The following is a 24156-nucleotide window of genomic DNA, read 5'->3' as shown; positions in this document are numbered from 1 at the left end:
TTTTAATGTATTTTAAGCATTTAAATATTTTTAAAGTACTTGATTTTAGCACTGAATTTGTTTTAATTATTGTAGTAATTTAATTCTATTTTAATATACTATTTTTGTATGTTTTTAACTATATGATATTTTTTCTCGCAGTCTTCAGACCCGCATCCCCACTTATGTGCGAGGGACAAACGGAGGGGGAATGAATGGGTTTCACGCCTATATTCAAGCCAATGGAGCTTGAATATAAATGAAACTCCAGTTTTGTGAGGGGGTCTGGAATGGATCCCACATGAAAAAGGAGGGGCAACTGTAATGATGATGATGATGATGATGATGATGCAACCTTGGTTTACTAGTTTTGCATCTGAACACTGTGGCACTGTTGTAACTTGCTGAAATAATAAACACTTTCTGAGCTGTCCATATTGAAAACACAGCCACTGTGATGAATTGAGATTCTAGATCAATATTGCTCTTCCAGTGGACTCTCTTTCAAGTGGATGCATTTGGTGTAAGTACTGTGGACAAACAAAGAACAACCCCAAACCAATTAACATTTGGAACAAATATCCCAATGATGTGCCAAGAAACCCAGCTCCTTAACCCATAAATACATTTTCCTAGTGACATGATATGAATCAGAATAAAAGCAGATTAACTCTTTCTGAGGTGCAATGAAAAAGTAATTGTCCAGGTATTATCTACTTTTTAACTAAATTAATATAGTGTGAACTTATTCCTTTAAAAGTATTAGTAGTTTCACTGAGGAATCACAGTTCATGGAGGAACCACGAAAACAACAACAACATCATAATCCAATTCTGATCTATGCAACTGGTTTTTATCCTGAACTTTATTGGAAAAGGTATAAAAACAGAAATCCATAATTTTTTTAAAACAGCAAAATTATACCAAAAAGCTCCCAGTATGACAATGTCTAAATTGCAGTCTGAATTAAAACTATTGGCTACGTTTCCTTTTAAGCTTAAGGCAGGATGCATAGCAATTATCAGGGGAACGCAATGATGGATTGGCATTTGAATGCAATGTTTACTGTACTGGCTGGTACAAGGAACTTTATTAGAGTCTTGTGGCAAGGTACATTAGTAATCTGTAATCAACATTTAACTTTCTCCCTGTCTCAAGGAAAACAATCAGATTTTTTTAATGATGCATTGTGTATTACACACCATGTTTCTTTGGGATTGTCTTCCCACAGGCTTCCAGAGAAGCCCTCACAAGAGGCCCTCAGAAAATGCTCACCTCTCCCTGCTGTGCACAGCTGTGCATGCCGATAAAAATGACATTGATTTCAGCAATTCAAGAACAAATCCATCAATGTATTCCATTAAAAAATAAAAGAAGGGGGAAAACTTGCTTAAATAAGAAAGGAACACTACAGTACATTACTTCCTCAAAACTGTTTTCTAGCATTGTTTTAGTGTTTAAAGCAGCAACTAACAGTTTCCACTTTGCCAACGATTTTGTCATAAAAAGCTTACTCTCTACCAACCCACAGCATTATATACTTAACCAGATGTCCCACTCTACTTTCAAGTTTAAGAAGGTTCACTTTTCTTCGAAAGGAATGATGTGGTCCAGTTATGTAAAGGATTAATATTATGGTAAATTCTTCTTTGGTTATAGAATAGATTTAAAAGCAGGATTTATTACTTTTAAGAGGCCAGCTAAAAATACCACAGAATTCTAAACAATATTTTCATAATAGAATCAGCACGTCTGTAGATTTAAACTTGTACTGTTATACTTTCAAAGTCTGTTTACGTCCTTTTACTCTAAATGATTTTATCAAATTATTAAGTAAATGAATTTTAACATAATCCACAGAATACTGCAAGAAATTCTGTAGGTAGTAGCTATCAAACCCAGATTGCCCTGTCTGTTTAAATGCTCTCCATTGCCTTAAATTCACTGAGTGCTTGCACTGGGTTAACATGCTTCTTCTGGGAGGCTCGCTTGATTTTGGTCTGTGTTTCATCTTGTTTCTCTCGTTTGACTAGTGGTTTCTTCTCTGGAGCCTTCATTTTCCAAGACACTGCTGGAAGGTTCAGAGAAGCCATCCCTTGAGACTTCTGGTACTTAGTGGATGCCACGTAAGAAGCCTTCACCGTTTGTACCACAGCATTCATCAGGTTCTTTGCAGCTTGAATTAGAGACATAGCGCTATCCACCTAAAATGAAATCAACAAGAAGTTGCCTTAGTTTAAACAGTGTCCACAATAGAGCCTATTTAGGTAAAGAAGAGAAGTGGTCTTCTTACCATTTGTAGGAAATCTGTGATTGCAAAACTGTGTCTTTATATAATCAAAGATGTGTGCCTGCTGTTTAGTACGTTGAACTCCTTTACTATACAAAGGAGTTCCTGGTGAAAGTCAGTGGGCCTTAGGGAAAATGGGGTGATAGGAGAGGGGTACTTTGTAGACTACCAGAAAACAGGATCTACCAAAAGGGTTAAGAAAATATTTGAGTGCAGCATATCCTGGAATATAGACTAGAAAGGGAACAGAGTAAAGCCTCTTGCAACTGGACTAAATTAAATTAATATTTTGATTATGTAGGAAATCTTCAGCTGCAGTACAGCTCTTGCATCTAGTTAGGTTTAACAGGGATTGTGATGTCTGAATGAGTCAGTAGGATAACAGATGGAAATAAAAACTTTGACTGCACACAGCAGGTTTCTAACTAGTTTCTATTGTGTCAGAATAGATCTGTGTCAATAGCTGATGTGGCCACTATGCAATGATTGCATTTATCTTGGTTAAGATTGTTCATCTGCCAGTACTGATGTGTATCATATTAACATCTGTATAGGAGCATCACATCACTGTGCTGTCAAAAGAACATGCAAATCCACTCAGTGTGGCAAAAGGTAGGTTGACACAGATTGTTAGCCAGCTGAGAATGTGAGAGATTTGAAAGAATGTTCAGAAGCTATGAAAGAGGAAGCACAAAGCTTAACTGCTTGTAATCTTTTTCAACCACTAATTTATGGCTATTAATGACCTGCAATGACCTGTGGAATTAACAGATAAAAGCTGCCTCCCCTTTTTGCAATTTCAGGAGGGCCACAAATGAAAAATTAGTTGGTATGCCAGGAGGGTCCACTATGACCCACTTCTATTCAGATTCTGCAAACTATGGGGTAGAGTTGAGCAACCTTTCTATTGCACTGCATTAGTCCTTCCAACTAAGAAACCAACAAGCAAGTTATATAGAATTCATGATGCCTTTTGCCATTTTAATTCGCCCTTGTAGTTTCCCAAAGTAGTTCTTTGGGACAAGTGTATACACCATAATGACCACTTATTGGTAAAACAGCAGATATAGCAAGTTACATCTGTATTTATCTACCCAAGAGGCAACAGGATACCTACAATATGTGGCATAAATTGATTTTCAGGGTATATTAAATCACATTTTTCAAATTCTAGCTTGGAGAGAAATGCATTTCTATAACAGATGACCACATCAGGCAAATCAGCATTTACAGTCACAATGGAACCCAAAGGAACATGTTATTTGCTATCAAATTACCAGGTATGTCTTCATGCACTTCCAAACCACCTTTCAAAGAGTGCCCAGGCCTGCAGAAAAGCACCACAATATATGTTGTGTTTTCCACAATGCCCATTTAGTTTCCTCCTGGTGATGGTGGGGAGGTGAGAAAGAAACCTGCAGTCACATGACAAGTATTTTGCATTTAAGTGGCATCTGATTTGTGTTTGCATCACAGTGTGCTGTTGTTCCCCAAGGAAAGGACTCACTCTTATCATGTTATTTTTAGCAACCACCATCAAAGTTTAATGAGAATGAGTTTCTCTCATACCCTATAGTCTGGATTATTTACTGGATTATTTATACACAACATAAAAAAACAACACTTCTGTCAGATAATTTTTACTAAGCCATAGGCAGGGATATGAAAAGGGCTACCTGAATTTCCATTCTGCCAATTAGCATTTGGCTCTTGGTAGTAGGTTAACGCTTGCGGGCCAAACTGTTATTTGGTTAATAAGTGTCATATTTTGAATAGGGTTAGCTAGTGAAATAAAAAAAAAACCAGAGTAACTGCTCTAGGGAAGGCTTGGTTCTATGGGATATGAGAAAAAAAATCTTGACTGTGAAAGGCCTAAAGAAATGTGTAACTCAGAAGATGTTAGCCTGAGTGCTAGAGAAATCTTTCTTGCTGTACAGGAGCAAGCAGCCACATGCCCTTGTTTACACAGCTTCCTACTTTACCACACTGCAAACTCAATTAGAAATGTAGAAATGATAAAGAATTCCTGCTGTTTTAGGGAGTAATGGGTGAAAATGGAATTGATCAGAATTTATGCAAGGGGAAGAGGCACTGCATAACTGGAGCAACAGCAGAGGCAATTGACTTTGGTAGGGCAGTTTCAGATAGAAAGAAGAGGACACATTTGTATTCAGAAAACAAAAGTACAGCTATGAAATCAGTGTCTATCCGTATAATTACAAAACAGAGCTTGGACTTAGCTGTTTCTTACAAGAATAACAGAAAACTAAATATACTACACACTTATAAAAAGCTATATAATACTGCAATTATCTAACCTGCTCTCTAACATAACAGTAGTACAATGGTGCCTTGATATCTGCAAGGGATCTGTTCTGGACCGGTCCATGGATAGATACCAAAATCTGTGGATGCTCAAGTCCTGCTGTCCCCAATGGCAGTGTGCGCCACTATTAGGGACAACAGGACCTCAGGTAAGTCTCCACTTCAGGTAACCCTTCACTTCACTTCTCTTTGTCCCTAATAGCGGTGCGGCTACGTGCACACAATGTCAGTGGGGACAATGTGGGCTTGCTGCCATGGATGGCAAGTCCACAGCTACCAAGGTTTCACTGTATATATATGAATCACAGTTCTAACTGAAAGCACTGAAAAGGGTGGGTGGAGAAAAATAATCTGAAGATGCCCCAGTGATCTTTCCAAAGGGAGAGTGAACCCAATTTTAGCAAGCAAAGAATACACAAAGTTTATTTAGAATTCTACCAAATTTAACAAAGTTTAAGTTTGTGTGAATGCTGAAGCAAGCAAAGGGAAAATAGTAAGAAATTTACAAACCCCTGACACAACGAGTTCTCCTCCTAGGTTCTGAACTTCTGCCTTCACTTTGCTACAGATGTTCAGCTGGTGGCAGTATAAAGCAATACGTTGCAAATAGGCCAGCAGGTCTTGTTTGCACGCAGAATCTGGGCACTGAGGATTGAAAGAAGTATGACATTTAGTGCTGGGAAGTTAAAGTGAAAAAAACAACCCAGGAAAACCCCCACAAATGATTCAGGTAATAAAAAATACTCTCATCTTGTTAACAGAAGTGTTCCAAAGCACAGGAAGAGAGCCCCTCAAAACAGATGCAAGGGCAAACTCACCCCTCAGTTTTACCAATTATTTTAATACATGCATGTTATATAGTGTGTTGTTTGATCTACCTCTATTTTAAGAGAAGAGGATTTGTTTTACTACATTACTATCCTGGCCTTTCATCCAAAAAGCTTTAGGTGACAGTGCACATAGTTCCATTTCTCCAAGCTACTCTATTAAGCTTTGTTAAGCTAGCCCCAAGTTGAGCTTCATGGTCAACTGGGAACCTGAAAGTAGGTCCAAGCATGGGCTTTTATAAATAAAATTCTTTGCAAACTTTCTTTTGTATCACTAATGGAAATTATTGCTATCAAGTATGGCAATGGCCACTATTAAAGTATTTTTATTTTAATAAAAAACATATCAATTTAACTATTTGGTGGACTCCTACAATGTGGAATGTAAAGCTAGAAGAGAATGGGAAAAGTTGGAATGTTCTGTCATGATCCCATACTGTCTATGATTCAGTTACAATTTGCACAACTGGATGCCACCAGTAAGTGTTCAATGAAAGACTGGGTATGTATTAGAAATTCAACAAATATTAACACTTCAATTCATAATGAGGAAGAGTGAAAACTCATACCTCTATAGCACTGACATGTTTAACACTGTAACAGTTGCACAGAAGGAGAGATCTACATGTGGGTACAGAATAGCTTAAGCATTAAACTCTGAAAAAGTCAAACTGCACACACACTGTGAAATGAATTTAAAAAAGGCAGAATGTATTAAGATAACAATAGGAAGGAGTACTGAAATGAATTAAGTTCTCAAAAGGGATGAAAATTCATCTAAATGGTAAGAAAGTATTCTTTGACTACAAAGGGAAAGACACAATCCCACATGAGGTATCTGCAAGGACCAAAATGCTGAGACTTCTATTAGTGGGGCATAAACAGGGACAATCTAATTTATTCTGCAGTATGCTAGAAGAATTTAAGGTTTTGAGCTCTGTGACTAAATTTCTTTCTGGCTTCTGAACTTTCACTGAGGCCCATGTCTGTGATGCCAGACTAGTCTGTGGGGCTCTGCAATAAATGTACCTCTCTAATGTAAAGTCATAGATATGACCTAAGTTTTCAGAAATAAACTGAAAGATCACAATAGGATCTTGATTTGCTAATGCTGGGATATGTACTGAGGAAGACCTTTCAGGTGTTTTTTAAAATTCTTTTTTAAATGGTACAGAAATTGCAGCAGATGGGAAACTATGGCTATAAACAGTTACAGACAATGGCTTGAAAATGGAAAGGGCTCTTTCTGGAACCCCTGCATTCCGACTGCAGCATCTGAAAGGAAAGCAGAGCCTTAGGAAAAATTCAAAATAAAAATAAAAATGCAGAGATAGTTGAATTTAAAAAATTCAATGAACCATTATATTAGACACCTGGATAGAAAAACAAAGAAGCTAACAAATGGAGAATGAAGAACTGAGTATTTGTAGTCAAGAACAAAACCATAATACAAGCAGGTTTCTTGTACTTATGAAACTAAAACTCAAGGTTAAAGAAGAATGGAAGGCTTGTGAAAATTTATTTATGACATACGTGATCAGCAATGGTCCTTCCTAGCTTATCCATTCTTGACCCAGCTTCTGCAATTTTTTTTGCAGCACTAATCACATCAGATGTATTTTTTAGTGGACCTTTACCTCTGGAAAAAAAAAATAACACAGTTTTTGTCTACTGTCTTTAGGACCTCAAACCAAATGCATCTTTACTGGCCAATTTCCTACTGTAGATGAGTTATTCAGTTCCAAGAGCTGTGAGCAAATTTTATTTGTCCAAGAAGGCTCTGAGCTTGCATTTCTTGAAAAGCCACCCCACTCTCCTTGGAAAGCTGCTTTTGGAGCTGGGGGACTTTACAAATTATTTGATTTGGTGGCAAGGGTGCATGCATTTGTGCAATTCAAATCAAAAAGTTAAAATTTCTATAGAGCATGCCCAAATGCTCTGGCATCCTATAATATTAGCTCATTAGATTTCAACCTGTAGTTCAAAATAACAAAACAAAACAAACAGGTAATTGTAATGGACAAGATAATTATGTTTTGAGAGAAATGATTCAATTATTGCTATATGTAAAATAAACGACCCCTAGTCAAATATTAAGTTCCTTTACTTTATTGTACTTAATTTGCAACAAATGGCATTTTAGCCTGGGGTTCAGATTACAGACAAGTCTAAGTCGTTCTTAATTGCCACAAGTTGCACAAAATCAACTTGGAAAATGTCAATTTTAAATTTTGGAAAATATAGCTTTTCTAGTAATTTTAAGTATGTATTCAGCTATGCACATGTTAGGCTGGCAGTTAATTTCTTATTTTCTTTTATACAACCTCTCCACTACCATTAATAAAAGTTTTCTGTGTTGTTTATGAGAAGGGAGAATTAAAAGGAAAAATATTTAATGCACCTTAAAGTACAGCCAATTCAACATGATAAAAATAAAAAGGCCACTTTAAAACGGCATGGGGGAAAACAGAATATTTTGCAACCTTATAATAATTTCAAAACAGAAGGCAAAGCATAAAAATTCAAACTGATAAAACAGTATAACACCACATCATAGTTTAAGAGTCCTAGAAGAATTTTTAAAAAGTACATGCGTAATGCCAGAAAGATATTACAGTTGGCCCTCCTTATCCACGGATTCAAGCATCCACGGCTTGAAAATATTCCAAAAAAGTATAAATTCCAAACAGCAAACCTTGATTTTTCCATTTTATTTATGGAACACCATTTTGCTCTGCTGTTATATTTAATGGGACTTGAGCATCCACAGAATTTGTTATCCATGGGGGATTCTGGAACCAAACCCCAGCGGATAACAAGATCCCAATGCATGATATAGAAGAAGTGCCAAAACAGATGATCCTAAAGAGGTGGCTTGATGTTACTCCTTTGACTGCCGGATTGGGGCTATGGCAACCACACACTGCGGCCTCAATCCCGTTTTTTTCTGGCATAAAAAGGAGTGGCATTTTGCTGTTTCTTTTTGGGCCAGAAAAACACGGGATTGAGTACAGCAGTACAACAGCCTTTGGAACAGACTGACAATCACTCACCTGAACAGACAAAGCACCCACTAACAATACTTCCATCATGCATGGATTAAACTATAGTTTTCTGGCTCCCAACCAATCTATTACTATGCCTGATACTAGCAACACATACCTAGCATATATGAAAAATAAGGTAGGATTTTATGTTATCCATCTACCTATCATACCAGTCTTTAAATATCTGGATGACCATGCTTAGGTTTGTGTAGATATTAAACAGCTTGGCAGACAAGAGAAAAGCTTAAAGGACACCAGATCATAACTGCCACAAAGTCTATCAGAAATCCTCTTATACTATTTTCTGGAAATGGTTATCCAGCTACAAATATAATCTGAGAACAATATCACAGACTCTATTAATGTGAACAGTCTATTAAAAAAAATACTATCCTTGCTAGTCTTGAAGGACTATAGGAAGGACTACTGATTCTATAGGAATCAACAGCAATGTACAGTGCGCCCACCTCATACGCGGGCACCTTTTACGCAGCTTTCAGCTTATGCTGAAAGCCGCATGATGGAACAAACAATGGCATGTGCACCTTTTCTTTACAACACCTATGGTGCGCATGCCTCGCTGCATGTCATGTACGAGCCCCATTATATCCAATGGAGCTCGAGCATACGTGCTATCTGCCTTATGCGAGGGCGTCCGGAACGGATCCCTGAGTGAGGCAAGGGCGCACTGTATTCAATTTTCCAATTTCCCCCATTCCAGGCAGAGGTCATCCCTCAGAGTGACTAAATATAAAATGGACATGTGATTGGCAAGGCAGACCTGTCAAGAGTCAACAATACTAATTAGGATACTAAGGTATGATAATATTTAGAAATCAATACCATTTAACAGAACCTTGTTATACAAGGAATGCAAAATTGCCTCTAAAACACTTACTTTGGTAGCAGAGCCATAAAGAATGCTTACCTGGTAAAGTCTGTCATTTCCATCATAATCATGCACATCTGTTTTGCCAGAACAATAATATCATTACCACTGTCATCCCATTTGGACACTTCAGCATCCAATTTACTCTTCTCTTCCTGAAAGCTGGCGACTTGTTCAGCAATTTTAGCCTTTTGCTCTTGAGGGAGTTGAGCCATGATAGCCTGAAATGAAGAATTGCTCCATTCATAATTCTTTTCATTTATTGGCATTGAGGCTTTTCAGGTTCTACTGATTAACAGGGGGAAGATTAAATTATACCTGAAGGGTTGATAGGAGCACTTCTTTTCATCTTGATCCAAATTTTGTGACTATATGAATTATCTATTAAAATTATAAGTAAAGACTATTTGGAAAGAAAGTCACTGATATAAAGGCTGTCACTTGAAGCACTGCTAAAACAAAATTATCAGCAGTCCAAGAAAGTTTACTCCCCCCCTTTTCTTTTTCTTTACAACACCTTTCACAGTAAACTATGGATGATCACTTCAAATTGCTACAGAATTCGCTGAAAAGTACAGTGTGACCTTTCAGTCGGACAGCTGAAGTGGACATTTTAAACATATATTTATTGCTGCAAGCCAAATCTCACACACTGATCAATGTGTGGAGAATTCAAAGGAAAGATTTTCAAGAATGCTATGCAATTATATGAGCATCATGTTCTGACTCAATCCTTTAACACATCTGGGGTTGAATTTCAGAAGTTTAAACACATGCCACCTACATAAAATTTAAGGGCTTGTTCACAGTGAAAGCAATTATAGAGAGGCAGCACTTTAGGACCTTATGAAATGCTAAGAGGGCAGTCTTGGCTATTTGCTTGCAAGGGCATGGTTAATGTGCCCTTCTGCTTGCAAGTGAGTAACCCACCTGCACTATCAAGTGGCCCGTCTTTTAAAGAGCAGAGCCACTTGAATTAAGCATCTGCCTTTTGTTAAAAATCTTGTCCCTTAGTTATTCCTGTAGTGTTCTATGTGCACTGCACATATGCAAGTTGAAACACAGAAAAAATGAGAAAAAAAATAAAGACATTTGTTTTATCTTAAAAATCACTGCTGGCCATTTATGATTTGGAGTAAACAACATTTGTCAAATTTGATGTTTAGCATAAAATATACATGGAAAGTGATGCTTGGTTGCCAAAGCACAGTAGATAATTGAACATTATGTTCAGTTTTTGGCCACAGCCTTTTCAAGATATCCAAAAAGAAACCGTAAAGATTTCAGAATAAGGTTTAAATGTGTGCAGTGTAAGGGAAGATTAAAGGAATGTGACTGGTGTAGAGAAAACGTTCCCCATCATGCAAGGGGGTGTGGGAACATTTTGCTGTCATAAAAAAGGAGATATCTACTAATAAGTGAAGGGAAATCAAAATATAATGGGTCTCCAGTGGCAGCATTTTATATTCAGGCTAGATTTTCCTAACGTACAGTAATTCCTGATTAAGAAGTATACTCTCCTTTCCCTTGAAATCTTAGGGAAGGTTTAAAATCAAGAGATACCTAAGGCAGAAGTCAGATTATATCCTCCTTTAAGTCTGTGATTTGCATACATAGATTTGGATTCACTGAAAGAACTAAAAGGTGGTTCTAAAAGTCCATGACCTTTGTGAACTAAATTGGATAAAGGCTGGAGTTTAGCTGGTAAGACAGGAAAAATGCAAGAAACTGTAAAGATGATGCATGTGTGTGATGACACTTTACAACTGAGTCAATCCCTAATGTAAGAGAGGCATCGTTATTTTCGTTCAGTTTAAATTTAATCCAGACCCCCAATTCAGACAGGGTGGGAACATTAATGAAAGGTCAGGCACAGACATAAGTCAGATGTGAGGCAATTGCACTGGGATGGGCCCCATGAATTTGTTTCAGTCAAGATAGAAATGACAAGTAGTCACCTGGTTTTGGCAAAAAATGGGTCATTCTGGGATTGTGGATGACAAATAGACCCAAATAGCCACATTTTTGTGGCAGTCTTGTAAATTTTCCATTTTTTAAAATAATAATAATAATTGGGGGTCTATCACCCTCCGAATAGTCCTTGGGAGCTACATACTGTCAGGGATGATGGAAGTTGTTGCTCTTCACCTCTGGCTCGAACTCACCACCTTGTTACGCACCGGCGCTGACCAGTTTTGGCCAGTGGTTAAAGCTTTGCTCTAAAGCAGCAGAGTTACAGAGAATAGGCTGAAGACCCTGACAAACTCTCCAAGCCTTCTCACTCTTGCTTCCACAGAAGTCTTCCCACTTCTTCAGGATCCAGCTGGCTCTTGTATCTTCTTCACTCAAGACACCAGACAACTCAGTAATCTTATATAAAAGATCTACTTTATTCTACTATATACAGCTCCAAAACTATCCAATACTCCTCCACTACTACCCACAAAATACATTGGGATTCATAGCCATTATTATAGTCATTGCAAAATACCACCCACTGTTGTCTGTTTCCACCCAGTGGGCGTGTACATCCACTCTCATTGGTTCTCTTGGTTCAACCCACAATTAATGATTTCATCATCTCAGCCTTGACCACTTAACAATTCTCAGGTGTGTTCAATTATCCACTTTGCATTTCTGTCCTTGGCATTTAGGACTTGTTAATTCCATTACCTTTTACACCTGTGTGGCTTCTAATTGCTTCTGCTGTGTCACCCTGACTCTCACATACATGTTTTATTTCATTCACTGTATATCCCATGTTGCATTTTCCTTAACACATACAGCCCATGGGCCAGACCTTTCCCATTTTGGATCCAAACCAATGCTCTATGTCAGAGGCAGGCAACCTGATGCCCTCTAGAAGTTTTGTACTACAAGCCCCATAGGCTCCAAGCATCATGGCCAAGGTTCAGAGATATGAGAGTTGCAGGCCAAAACATCTAGAGTGGACTGCTCCTGCTCTAAGGTATACATATTTACATTAGTAAAGAGCAAAAGCAAAGAACATACTCCCAGTCTTCAAAATATTTTAGTAAAAAGGAGAGATGAATGCTAATCTCTTGATTTTAGCACAGTATCTTATCCTTGTTATTCTCATAGAAATAAGGACAAGTGAAAGCAAAGCTGTTGCTCTTACTCTTGCACTTTGGCCAGCGATAAGTTGGTCATCTTCAGTTTGAACACTTGTTCTGCTTCTGACATCAAAGTCTTCTGTCTCAAAGTCTGAATCATCCAGTTCTTCAGGAGTCTAAAAAAGTAATTGAAACACAAATAAAACACAAGAACAAACCTCTCAGAAATACTAACACTAGAATGCAGTAAATTTTGGAATGCAAACTAAACATGTAATTTCATATTTGTGAAGCTTGATAATAAAATGTTTCGCAGTCATTACAGGTGTTACATTTCTGTGATGCGCCAAGAGTAGTTTTATTGAAAGGACGGATAAGAACATTTTACATATTTGAAATAAAGACAACATTAGGAGGAACTTCCTGACAGTAAGGGCTGTTCGACAGTGGAACACACTTCCTCGGAGAGTGATGGAGTCTCCTTCCTTAGTCTTTAAACAAAGGCTGGGTGGCCATCTGTCGGTTATGCTTTGATTGGTAGTGCCTGTATGGCAGGGGGTTGGACTGGATGGCCTTCTGGTCTCTTCCAACTCTATGATAGTCTTAAAGGGTATGTCTTAACCCTTTCCTTCCTTCCTGCTTTTTATGCTGTAAGACTAACATGGCTACTTCTCTGAAAACTACTCTGGGGTATGAGTCCAAATGCCTCAGCTGCCTGTAGTGACCTTGGTGTGGTAGCCACTTCTCAGCAGCTTCACCTTCCTAACAAATACTACTTTTCACTCTTTATCTCAAGCAAAACCCTCTTTAGTTGCTAAAATATTTTTGCAATAAAATATTATAATAAAAGGGTAGTACTTATGAACCAATGAGAAGAGGGAAATAGCAAAGAAAGTGCTGAATAAAAAGGATCTCTCTTTATCCCACCTCACTGGAGGCGGGGGAGGCAGTGGCTGGAGAGTGTTGGATCAACTGCTTCTAAATGATAAATGCTAGTGTGTGTGTGTGTGTGTGTGTGTGTGTGTGTAGAAACAGAGGAGAGAGACTAAAAGCTCATTTTTAAATACAATACAGCTCATTTCTAATGGTAACAGAACTGTCTACTGCTTGCTTTCTGTGTGCTTGGAAGTCATGAGTGGCTAATAATTCCACCTATTTTTGCCTCTAGACCTGACCACTTCTCAGTCTGGCCATGCCCACTATGACAACAGGCTGGATTTGAGGTGACATGGATATTTACAGGAAAAAGGTTTCTCAGTCCTACTCTAGATCCTAAACTTCTCATTTTACTCATGCACACTAGAACATGTGCTTCAAGGCCATGTTTGAGAGGCATGGCCTGCTGGCATGAATGCTTGGGTTATGATGATGCTGAAGGTAGCAGGTGAAAGGATACCAACTTCCTTTTCTTTCCTTTGTATACTAGCTTTGACTTTTGAGACTGTTGGTAGCACACATGCAATAGGTACAGATCACTCTCCAGTCTTGCTTACCTGGGGAACCTCTGTGCTTGGTTAAACCCAATAATGAAAACATTAGTCGTAAAGGAGCAGTTAGGAATAAGTCAGCCACTGGCAGAAAAATGTACTGCTGCTGAAATCTATAGCTATTATATTTAATTATCAGGTTTGATTCATGTTATTCTCCCTTTGCCATGTTGGTATGACTTCTCTGAAAAGTATAGTGCCTACATGATAGACCGATGTGTTTACATGATAGCATGTATCATTTTGGGGGTGGAAAAGGCTACACACAGCAGTCTTCATAAGTCCTGTTGAAAATGCATGCCAATCAGCTCTGGAAATAGGCTATATGGACATGATACCCCAGAAGGTCATAGTATGCGCGTAGCTTCCTTATTCTAGATCTATATTTCAGTGTTAGGTACATTATGAAAGCACTGAAAGAGTTCCTTCAGTTGTCCTGTAGTTAATTAGTCTTAGCAGATAAAAATTTCTCACCCTCACTTTTATACTGTTATTATGCAGTGGATTAATTTAAACTGCACTATGAAATGCATAATGTTTTCATGCTTCACTTCAAAATGCCTAATGCCTGAAAACTATTAGCTAAAATTTCAGATATCTGTGATGTCTTTGTTCTTACCCTTGTTTTTAAAGCTTTCTACTGTTCCTTCAATTTTGTATTTTAAATGGAAATGCTTTCATCAATCATTAGGTCTTTCAACACAGCCCCCCCCCCCCCCTCCAAAATAGAAGAAATTTGCATGTAATAGTCTATTTTGGAGTGGGCAACTGGGGAAGGGGATAGAGTCAATCTTCGCCTCTGCACCCACCCAGTAAATCACATTGATGCAACAAAGCCCCCAGATCTCTGTATATAGGTTGGCAGCATTTTTCCCCTCTGGGATTATAGCTGGTTTGGGGGGTTCTAGAAGGTTTCTGAAGCATGTTGGGGACTTGAAAGATGAAAAGGAATGCATTTTCAATTGTTTGTGAGAATTTTTTTTTCCTGGAAAAAAAAAAGAGGGGGGTTCTGGGGAGTTTAGGGGCTACATCCTGCCAATGGCCCATAATTTACCCATTTCTGGTTTATTTGTTCATTTCTGCCAAATGGAAACAAACAGTTTTGTCTCCTGAAATTTGCTTCCTAGAACATTAGAGGCAATCTCAGCTTTGTTGTTTCTGTCATGTGTCTTCAAGTCATTGCTGACTTATGACAACCTAAATCATGGGGGTTTTCTTGGCAGAATTTGTTGAGAGGGGGTTTGCCTTTGCCTTCCTGAGGCTGAGAGAGTGTCACTTGCCCAAGATCATCCACTGGGTCTCATGACTGAGCAGGAATCCAAACCCTGGTCTAGAGTCCTAGTTCAAACCACTAACCACACTAGCTTTCAATCTCAGCTTTACAGGTCTTCTTAATTCTCTCTTGCCTGATGTAGTAGATGACTTTTTGCTTCCTGACACAAGAGTCTTCTAAAATGCCTTGATCATTTCATGTAGCACTTCTGTTCCATTTCGTCTATCCTACTTATCTCACTCTTAAAGGGTTAAGACAATACAGTATTTTTAAATTAAAACTATCACAACATAGATAAAATCAGATGAAAGACTTCATATAATTCAACCGAATAATGAAAATTCTAGAAAAGCCACTGTACATTTATAGAGAAAGAAGGCAAACAGATCATTTAAATTACTTCTTTGAAGAGATTATTACAACAGAAGAACTACAACACAGAAGCCTTGCTTTATATACAAACCATAAGTAAGGCTGAAATTTGATACATGGATCAAGTTCTTAGGAGGGAGAGGGTTCATATAGGACAAAGGAGCTCCTGATATACTATGCTGTACTCCAATCTTTATGGCTTTATATATCAAATAGAAATAGGGTCCAGGCTTACAACAAGGGACAAATACAGTTCCCTTAGTGTTCCTCCACCCTGCCACAATAAGCATTGGGGTGAGAGACATGTATTGGCATGTTTCACTTGACCCAACACAAAACTAGTGACTACCAACTATAGTGTTAGGAAGATTTTGTTAATGATGATAATTATATTTGATAATTATGTGGTAATGCCTTATTATACTCCAATATTACTTTTTAGATGCCTTGGAAGTATGCTTAACAAGTAGACTACAGATGACAGTAATAGAAACAGGTAATCATGTTCTGTACCAACTGAAGCTTATGAACACTTGTCAATGACAATTCAGCATGAAACAGATTGTGGCAATTATTTATGAAAGCAACAATGGATTAAATCCCTTGAGACAACCAATGGAAATGCTTTGAACCTGGACTTGCATCGTTATTACATTAAGCCTTTAGTAATTACCATAAAGCAACGACACCTGACTTGTGGTTAAAAGTGTGGAAAATGACCAAAATGGTTAAAAGGCATTCATGGTTTGCATACCAATATGCACCTAATAGGTGAAATATGGAGTATAATTATCCAACCAATATGAAGATTCAGTTTTAGACAAATATGCATAGGATTAGTGGAGCTATTATTACATGTTATTGTGAGAAATCTGTTTTTACTCAGTGTACATTGTAGATGTTTAGTGTTCTGTAATGTGTTTTGATATTTTAAAAAGTATTTTAAAAGAACAGATAATGCTATTTCATCAAATATGGATTCACTTACTCTGATCATCAGTACTGCTTTTCTGATGTCACGAATTCCATCATATACCAATCGTGAGGCATCAATAAATTCATTTTCATCCACTGGCTGAGCAGGGTCAGAACTCAGTGCTTCTACAGCAGCTTCTACTTGTTCAGTAAAACGTGGCATTACTGAAGAACATACAGGAAAAACAATTTAGAACCAAAATACAAAAGAAAAAGATTTTGCATTGACACTAAGTAGCTTTCATTTTTAGCTACATTGGTTGTATAATATTGTCCTCATTTGAAAGTTATGTCTAAATTGGTTTATTTCATTTCCCAGAATAAATTGACCACTATGGAGTAAGGATGGGAAACATCTGGCCTGCAAGCTGAATACTGCCCACCAGGTCTCCCTGTCTTGGACTTTAAAGATAGATAGATTTTAAGATGGATTTAAGAGAGATTTGTGAAAGGGACATGCTTAGCCTGCAGAAAGTGGAAAGGGATGTAAGAATAGCTATTCAACCTTGATGAATGTTCCTCCAGTCAGTGCCTTCATTTCTTTCTCCCTACCCTTCCCACACCTTGTTGAAGAAGGTGAGCAGAACAAAGGAGGCTCCCTGAATGAGGTGCAGCACCTTGAGAAAAGTGTCTGAATGATGCGTGTCTGGAGGCACTAGTAGGATTACTTCTTGTTGTCATCTAACCCCTGATTTCTCAACCTTGCCCTAAAGGTTGCAAGCATAGCTGGATTAATGTTGGCTTTGTATATCCTTTTTTGGCATGCACATCAGAAGGTTTCTGCTAGGAGGTAATATGGTTTATACATACAGTATGTTACTCAGACTACACCAGGTGTTAAAAGTAGTGCAAGAAGATTGTAAGCATGCCAATGCAACAGATGCAGAATTAGTTTAACAGAGTATGGAATATGGGCCTCAGGGGAAATCTAACACCTTAAAGACACAAGGAATGAAGGGCACAATGAAATCAGTGGTTTCAAAATTAAGGTCAAATTTCTAATTATTAAAGATTACAGTTTACAATCCATGCATTTTAAATTATGATTAGGGCAGTTTTTAAATGATCGCATTAAATGTCAATCCCAGATATGAGTAAGAAAGAGTAAAACTAGGCCTTGGTATTGGGCAAAATGTGCTAACCAAAGCACCAAGAAAATATTTTATCAACATAGCAATCAGAATTAGAATTTGCATCAGACAATCAGAATAACTAGAGCTTGTGTGGTGTAGTGAGAGCTAGTGTGGTCAGTGGCTTGAGTATTGGATTATGACGGTGGAGGCCAAGTCACAGGCTATGAGCCTCAGGGGAAGATAAAGGCAAAAAACTCTCTGAATCAATCTCGCCAAGAAAACCCCTTGGCAGATTAGCCTTGGGGTCATCATAAATTAGAAATGACTTGAAGGGCCCCCATAAATTGGAAACGACTTGAAGGCATACCACAACAACCTGATGCTATAATGAATGGTGTATTTACCTCCCTGGCAAGGGCATTAGATAAGCTCCACGAGCCCAAGATCAGCTGAATTTAGCGAAGAGGGCACAGATTCATGGCTTAGTCCAAGAATCTTCCACTCCTCACTTGACAGCGACACTTTTTGGGGGTGGGGTGGGGGGAGAATCAAGTTCTGTACTGAGACAGAGGAAGCAGTGGCCCTATTCTCTCCCTTGCTTATGTATGTATTTTTCAGGGTAAATACAGTCACACCAGAATCAGTACTGCCTGCAGCACTGAGGGAAGCACTGAGTAGGGGATTTAGTACGAATGTTTAAAGGTTAAATAATTCACTTGTAGAAATCAAAATCCCTTTAGTAGCAAGGTTTTATGTTCCTTATAAATGATTGAATTAAATACTGCAGTGATTACAATATAATATAAACAAACAACCTATATGAAAAAGAGAAAAGATGCATCTAAGTTCATTTAAGCATAAGTCCATCATTAACACAAAACAGTGTATATTTTAGTGCTCTAGGAATATAACAGTCCTATGACATGAACAAAATATTTATGTGAACAAGAGTAGCAGATTTTACAATTTGCAAATTTAGCTAATTAGTTAATTTACAATTTGCTAATTCATCATAATACTTTTAATTAAAAGATGCAACCACTAAGGAAGCCTGCAGAAACCAGGAGTTGACAACTTCAGTGATTTTGGGGGCCAATGTTTTGCCCCTGGGAACCTTTGAGGACTGTACAGACTGCCAGCACAGTTTAGTGGTTTGAGTGTAGGACTATGACTCTAGATCAGAGTTCAATTCCCTGCACCGCCATGGAAACCCAATGGATGAAGTCAGGCAAGTCATACACTCTTATCCAGATACTTTCTGTGATACTCTGTGATACTCTCACCTTAGGGTACCATATGTCAGAAACGACTTGAAGGCACACAACAAGAACACAAAACAGAAACAGTCAGATGTCCATTTTTGGTTAGGAAACACCAAGAGTTTTGATGTTATTGTAGACTACTCCCCAAAACATATTTAAGAGGTGAACTATTGGATTCCAGAGGAAGCAATTCATCTTTTTTATTGGCCAGAAAAAAGGTCAGTCTAGGGAGTTTGTAGAAAGCTCAGCCCTGACATAAACTAAGCAGTGAAGCAGGTGAACCAGACTCATTCCAAGGCCAGACACATCCATGCAACTTTACTTAGTGCCTTCAACACCTTAGTGCCTTCCAAAATTGCAGAAGCAGGTGTCTGCTTGTGCAGCAGACTCTTTCTTGGTCCTCTCCATCCCTTTTCAACTTCCAAGTCTGCTTTATAGTTCTCCAACTATTCAGAGCAGATTTTTTCTCTTTTTTTTAAAATGAATATTTCCTTTATTTCACTTATTCATACTCAGTTTACATAAATTTTCTTCTTACTTATAATCTTTTACATTTGTTTCGACATACAGTTCCAATACTTTTTGAATTTATACATTTTATAAGAGGGGAAAAAAAAAGATCCCCTGATTTCCCCTGAAGAAGAGACTAATTTAAACTTAAATTGTTCCCATTACTATTGTTATTTCATTATATCTTTCCTAATTCCAAAGTTGACTTCCCAAGCCTGTACCACAGGAAGCCAATCTTCAGTTGCCCTTTCTCGTGGCTTGTCTCTTATCATACCTGTTAATCTGTCCATTTCTCTTAACTCTTGTAACTTCAACATCCAATCTTCCCAACTTGGTGGTTCTTCACTTTTCCATTTTTTTGCTAAAACCATTCTAGCCGCTGTTGCTAAATATAATAGGATTCTCCAATATTTCTTTCTTATTTCATTACCAAATACCAATGTCATATTTAACAGATAGTACTCTGGTAGCATCGTAATTTGTATTTTAAACATTTTTTGCACAGTTACATGAATTTCCCCCCAGAATTTTTTGATCTTTGGACAAGTCCACCACATGTGGTAAAGTGAACCTGGTTCCTTCTTACAACGCCAACACTTTACATCTTGTAATTTATATATATGTTTTATTTTTACTGGGGTTAAGTACCACCTGTTTGATATCTTCATGTAGTTTTCCTTCAGGTCTTGTGATGCTGTAAAGCTATGTGTTTCCCTCCATGCCGTTTGCCAGTCTTGGTAATCTAATGAATGGCCTATATCTTGTGCCCATCGAATCATACTTTCCTTTATTATTTCTTCTTCCAACTCTCTCTCCAATAGTAAACTATAAAGTTTTTTTTTAACTTTATTCAGAGCAGATTTTGGAAAGCTGCACTTGGACAAGCAATCTGTTCCTTTGGCAGATCCAATTCTCTCAATGGACACAAGTGGATTTCTTCAAATGTCCTGTGCAAAGATAGTATTAAACCTGTTAAGTACCCAAATCAAATGCCTGCTGAAACAGTTTGCCTCACCTGTGTTTGACAGCAGCTTTGTTGCTTCCAAAACCTTTTCTGTGTATACCCCAGGTTCATAATTATCCATCTCAGAAGTGACTACATGAATTACTCTTGCTGCACGACCACGAATTGCACCAGCAGTGCGATCTAAACCATCAACATCTTTTTCTTGGAGAGCAATGACACATTTGTTTACATCTTCTAAAATATGATTCTCTGGTGGTAAAAAAAGAAAGAAGGTAACTTTTTGCCCAGAATCTGTGTAAATTAATACAAGCATATTATTAAGAAAAAAAATCTAAGATTACTACTAACACAACAGCCAGCGTGGTATAGTAGCTTGAGCGTTGGACTATGATTGTGGAAACCAGACTTTCCCGACGCCTTCATGGAAACCTACTGGGTGACCTTGGGCAAGTCACACTCCCTCAGGAAGGCAAAGGCAAAGCCCCTCTATACAAAGCTTAGCAAGCAAATTCCATGATAAGTTTGCTTTAGGGTCATCACTGATCTGAAGCTATACTACAACAACAACTAGATTAAAGTTAGTTAAGACTACAGTGGACCCTTGTTATACGCTGGGGTTTGGTTCCAAGATCTCCCATGGATAACAAAATCCATGGATGCTCAAGTCCCATTAAATATAATGACATAGCAAAATGGTTTCCATTATAAAAAATTGATAATCACGGTTTGATATTTGAAATTTATACTGTTTTTGAACATTTTCAAACTGTGGATGCTTGAATCCATGTATAAGACATCTGTGTATAAGAAGGGCCGACTGTATTAATAATAATAATAAATTTTATTTTTATCCCGCTTTTCCACGATGATCAAAGAAACAGGAACTGACATTACTGCCCAATAAGAACAAAACATAGTAGTTAAAGAGACTATTTTATCTCATTTTTTTATTGCAATCAAAGGTAACAATTCAGCAGTTGAAAATGAATTTTATTTAAGATGTGGGTATGGACTAAGGTGTTTCCCAGTGAATGTTCTAAAATTCTGTATAGTCTGATGTTGCAGCAAATCAAGAACAGCAAGGAAATCAAAGACACTTAACAATTTGATTGTTACACAATCTTGTTTCCTTACTGCACATATTCACTCAGGAATCTGAAGAATGTATATAGTCCTAGAAAGATGAAGATGCTGACGTTTCTATTGCCAAGGTCGACCTATAGTCCAGTATATATGGTAAATTTCATTCAGTTACTCAAAGTTTCAACCTCTTCCTTTGTCCTCTGTTGTCTAGCATTCCCCAGTCTCAGAAACTTCCCTGGCTTCACCAAAGGATAGAACTCTTCCCACCTGTAGCCTACAAAAGTCATTTTTTTTCAGCCTCATCTTTTTAATGGTCACAAACATCCCTGCACATTTTTAAAGTGGAAAGACTGGAGCGCTCCTGCTAAAATAACAGAATTCATTACTGAAGGAAGTGAGAGCCTGTACAGAGAAGGAGAACATTCCCCTCTATAGACACAGAGTAATTAAGGCTATAAGCCTATGCAGGTAATAAAATAAATTATAAGCATCACTTAACACACATAGGTTTGTAATTTTATATGTACATCAGAGCATCTGTCTCCTTTTCCTGGCAAAGGGCAGGGAGAGGGTGAATTACTCCAAATGCAGGTGGGATGCATTACTGTTACCTTTACTATCATCCCTCCCACAAATACAGCAGCTCTTGTACTTGTTTGTCTGCTGAGTACTACCTAGAATTAAAGAATGAAAATTCCAACAACCTGAACTGCATGGAGATTTGCAGGGGAATATGCCCACTTTGGGACACCATGTCAGACATCACCTTGACATCACACCTGATATTCCCATACTAGCTAGCACAGTTACACAATTGAAGTCATGAGCTGTCCTGAATAAGGATCCCATAAGCTTGTTTGCCAAAAGAAAAAACAAACATGATCAGCTAGAATCATGTACTCATAGAAAAGGAGAGTTGGAAGGGAATGAAAGAGCTAGCTTCCTACTGTGCAGGAGCACAATTAAAATGCCCCAAAGATATGCCTATCTAACCTCTGTTTAGAGACTTCCAAAGAAGAGGAGATGCAAAAAGAGATGAAAGGATGTCAGGAAGAAAGATATGAAGATTTCTTCATTCAAGGAAAGAATCATTTGAAGATTAATCACAATTTGAGAAAGTGAGGTAGAAGTTCCACTCATGGCACTTGGGAGAAATAAATCATCAGCAACCAATAGTATACCTGTTGGGGGTGGGGCATTTACACAACACACGCCCTGAACATGGCTGGAAGCCACACTGACCCTGAAGAGCCAGCACAAAAAGGAGCGGCAAAAAGCTGCTCCTTGCCGGCAGCTGGATTGAGGACCATGGGTGCAGCCCGGATTAGGGCCAGGCATGGACGCTAGCTGTGGACCCTGCATGATTTGTGCTGGCGTGACTGCACACTGCTCTTTCGGGCCCATCTGCATAACCCCTATCTTAGTCACACATGGGGACAATTTTTGGACTTTGGAGTATTCAGATTTTGGAATTACCGATAAGGGATACTCAGTCTGTAGGAAGAAAATCAAGTCACTAAAAATTTGCTGCAGATGAGTTCTATAGATACCCTTGACTGCTAAAAAAGACAAATTAATAGGTTCTAGAGCAAATTAAGCCTGACTAAAGTGAAACTGTCATACTGTGGGCATGTCATAAGAAAACATGACTTAATAGAAAAGACAAAAATTCTAAGTAAAGCAGAAGGCAGTAGGAAAAGAGGAAGACCACATTACAGATGGATAGACTCAATCAAGGAAGCCACAACCCTGAGTCTGCAAGACTTGAGCTGATGATTAGGCTAGTTGAGTTGATGACAGGTTCACTTGGAGGTCTCTTATTCATAGGTTCACCATAATTCAAAGCTGATGAAGCAACAATTAACAACAATGAAGAAGACTCCATTATTCTCCAAGGCAGTCTAATCCACTGTCAAACAGATTTTACAATCAGTATTTTTTTTCCTAATGTTTAGGTAGGATCTCTTTTCTTGCACTTTGAATCCACTAGTTCAAATTCTAGAAAACAAACTCACTCTTATCTTCTACCTGACATCCTTTTGGATATTTAAAGACAGCTCTCAAACCATTTTTCTCAAGCTCAACCTGATGCTTAGCACGCTTGCTGCCATGAGCAAGTAACAGGAATGCACACAATAATGCTACTTACTGCAGTGATGGTATGCATGGTTTTTCCCTGCATGAAAATAGCTACAAGGAAATTTCTACACAGAAAAACTAGTGTGAAGTAGCTTTAAACAGCTGCCACTCTTTATTAGATCTCTCAATGCAAGGGTGTAATTAGTTCAGATCCTCTTGGCCATCTCTCAAAAAGCACATCACTTGGTTTGAAAAATTTCCAGCTAGGATGCTTAGGGCATCCATAATAATGCACAAGGTTTCCCATATCTTGTCATGTACCATTAACTTGGATCAAACAAAGTCAATGTTATTCAACTCCTATACAGCAGACAAAAGTCCGAATTGAGCACAGCACTAAAATCTTCATGAAATATGATGTTTGGCCCCATGTGGAATGACTAGAAGGGTAGATGAACTACAGATAACAGAGAAGTGGAGAAAGTGACAAATCCAAATGAGAGAGCTACAAATCAGCCCTCCTCCCTGGCTGGAGTTGTGAAATTGAATTCCCATCAGGTAGGGCATTCTAACCAAGCTTGCAGACTTCCTCTCAACTCTGTCCCGTTCTCAGTAACAAGACCCCAGCCTGTTAGGCTTCTGTA

The 24156-nt window shown here is 38.1% G+C and overlaps 1 protein-coding gene across 3 annotated transcripts in view; it reads right to left on the bottom strand.

Annotated features, from left to right (window-relative positions):
• Window positions 1–805: 805 nt before the first annotated feature.
• CTNNA1 (catenin alpha 1) overlaps window positions 806–24156 on the bottom strand; it is a 92235-nt gene continuing 68884 nt past the window's right edge. For all 3 annotated transcript variants that reach the window (XM_089478071.1, XM_089478069.1, XM_089478068.1), the window contains 7 exons: window positions 20399–20599; window positions 16552–16703; window positions 12497–12607; window positions 9397–9578; window positions 6955–7060; window positions 5105–5239; window positions 806–2183 (listed from right to left, as the gene is read on the bottom strand). In XM_089478071.1, the coding sequence (XP_089334197.1) occupies window positions 1896–2183; window positions 5105–5239; window positions 6955–7060; window positions 9397–9578; window positions 12497–12607; window positions 16552–16703; window positions 20399–20599 (1175 nt within the window). In that variant the 3' untranslated portion in view covers window positions 806–1895. The remainder of the gene's footprint in view (window positions 2184–5104; window positions 5240–6954; window positions 7061–9396; window positions 9579–12496; window positions 12608–16551; window positions 16704–20398; window positions 20600–24156) is intronic.

Source organism: Sceloporus occidentalis, unplaced genomic scaffold, assembly GCF_023333645.1.
Source record: "Sceloporus occidentalis isolate IW3139 unplaced genomic scaffold, rSceOcc1.0.p SCAF_12, whole genome shotgun sequence".
Classification (NCBI taxonomy): domain Eukaryota; kingdom Metazoa; phylum Chordata; class Lepidosauria; order Squamata; family Phrynosomatidae; genus Sceloporus; species Sceloporus occidentalis.
Note: the sequence above shows the minus strand (reverse complement) of the source record. Positions and strands in the feature narration are given on the sequence as shown.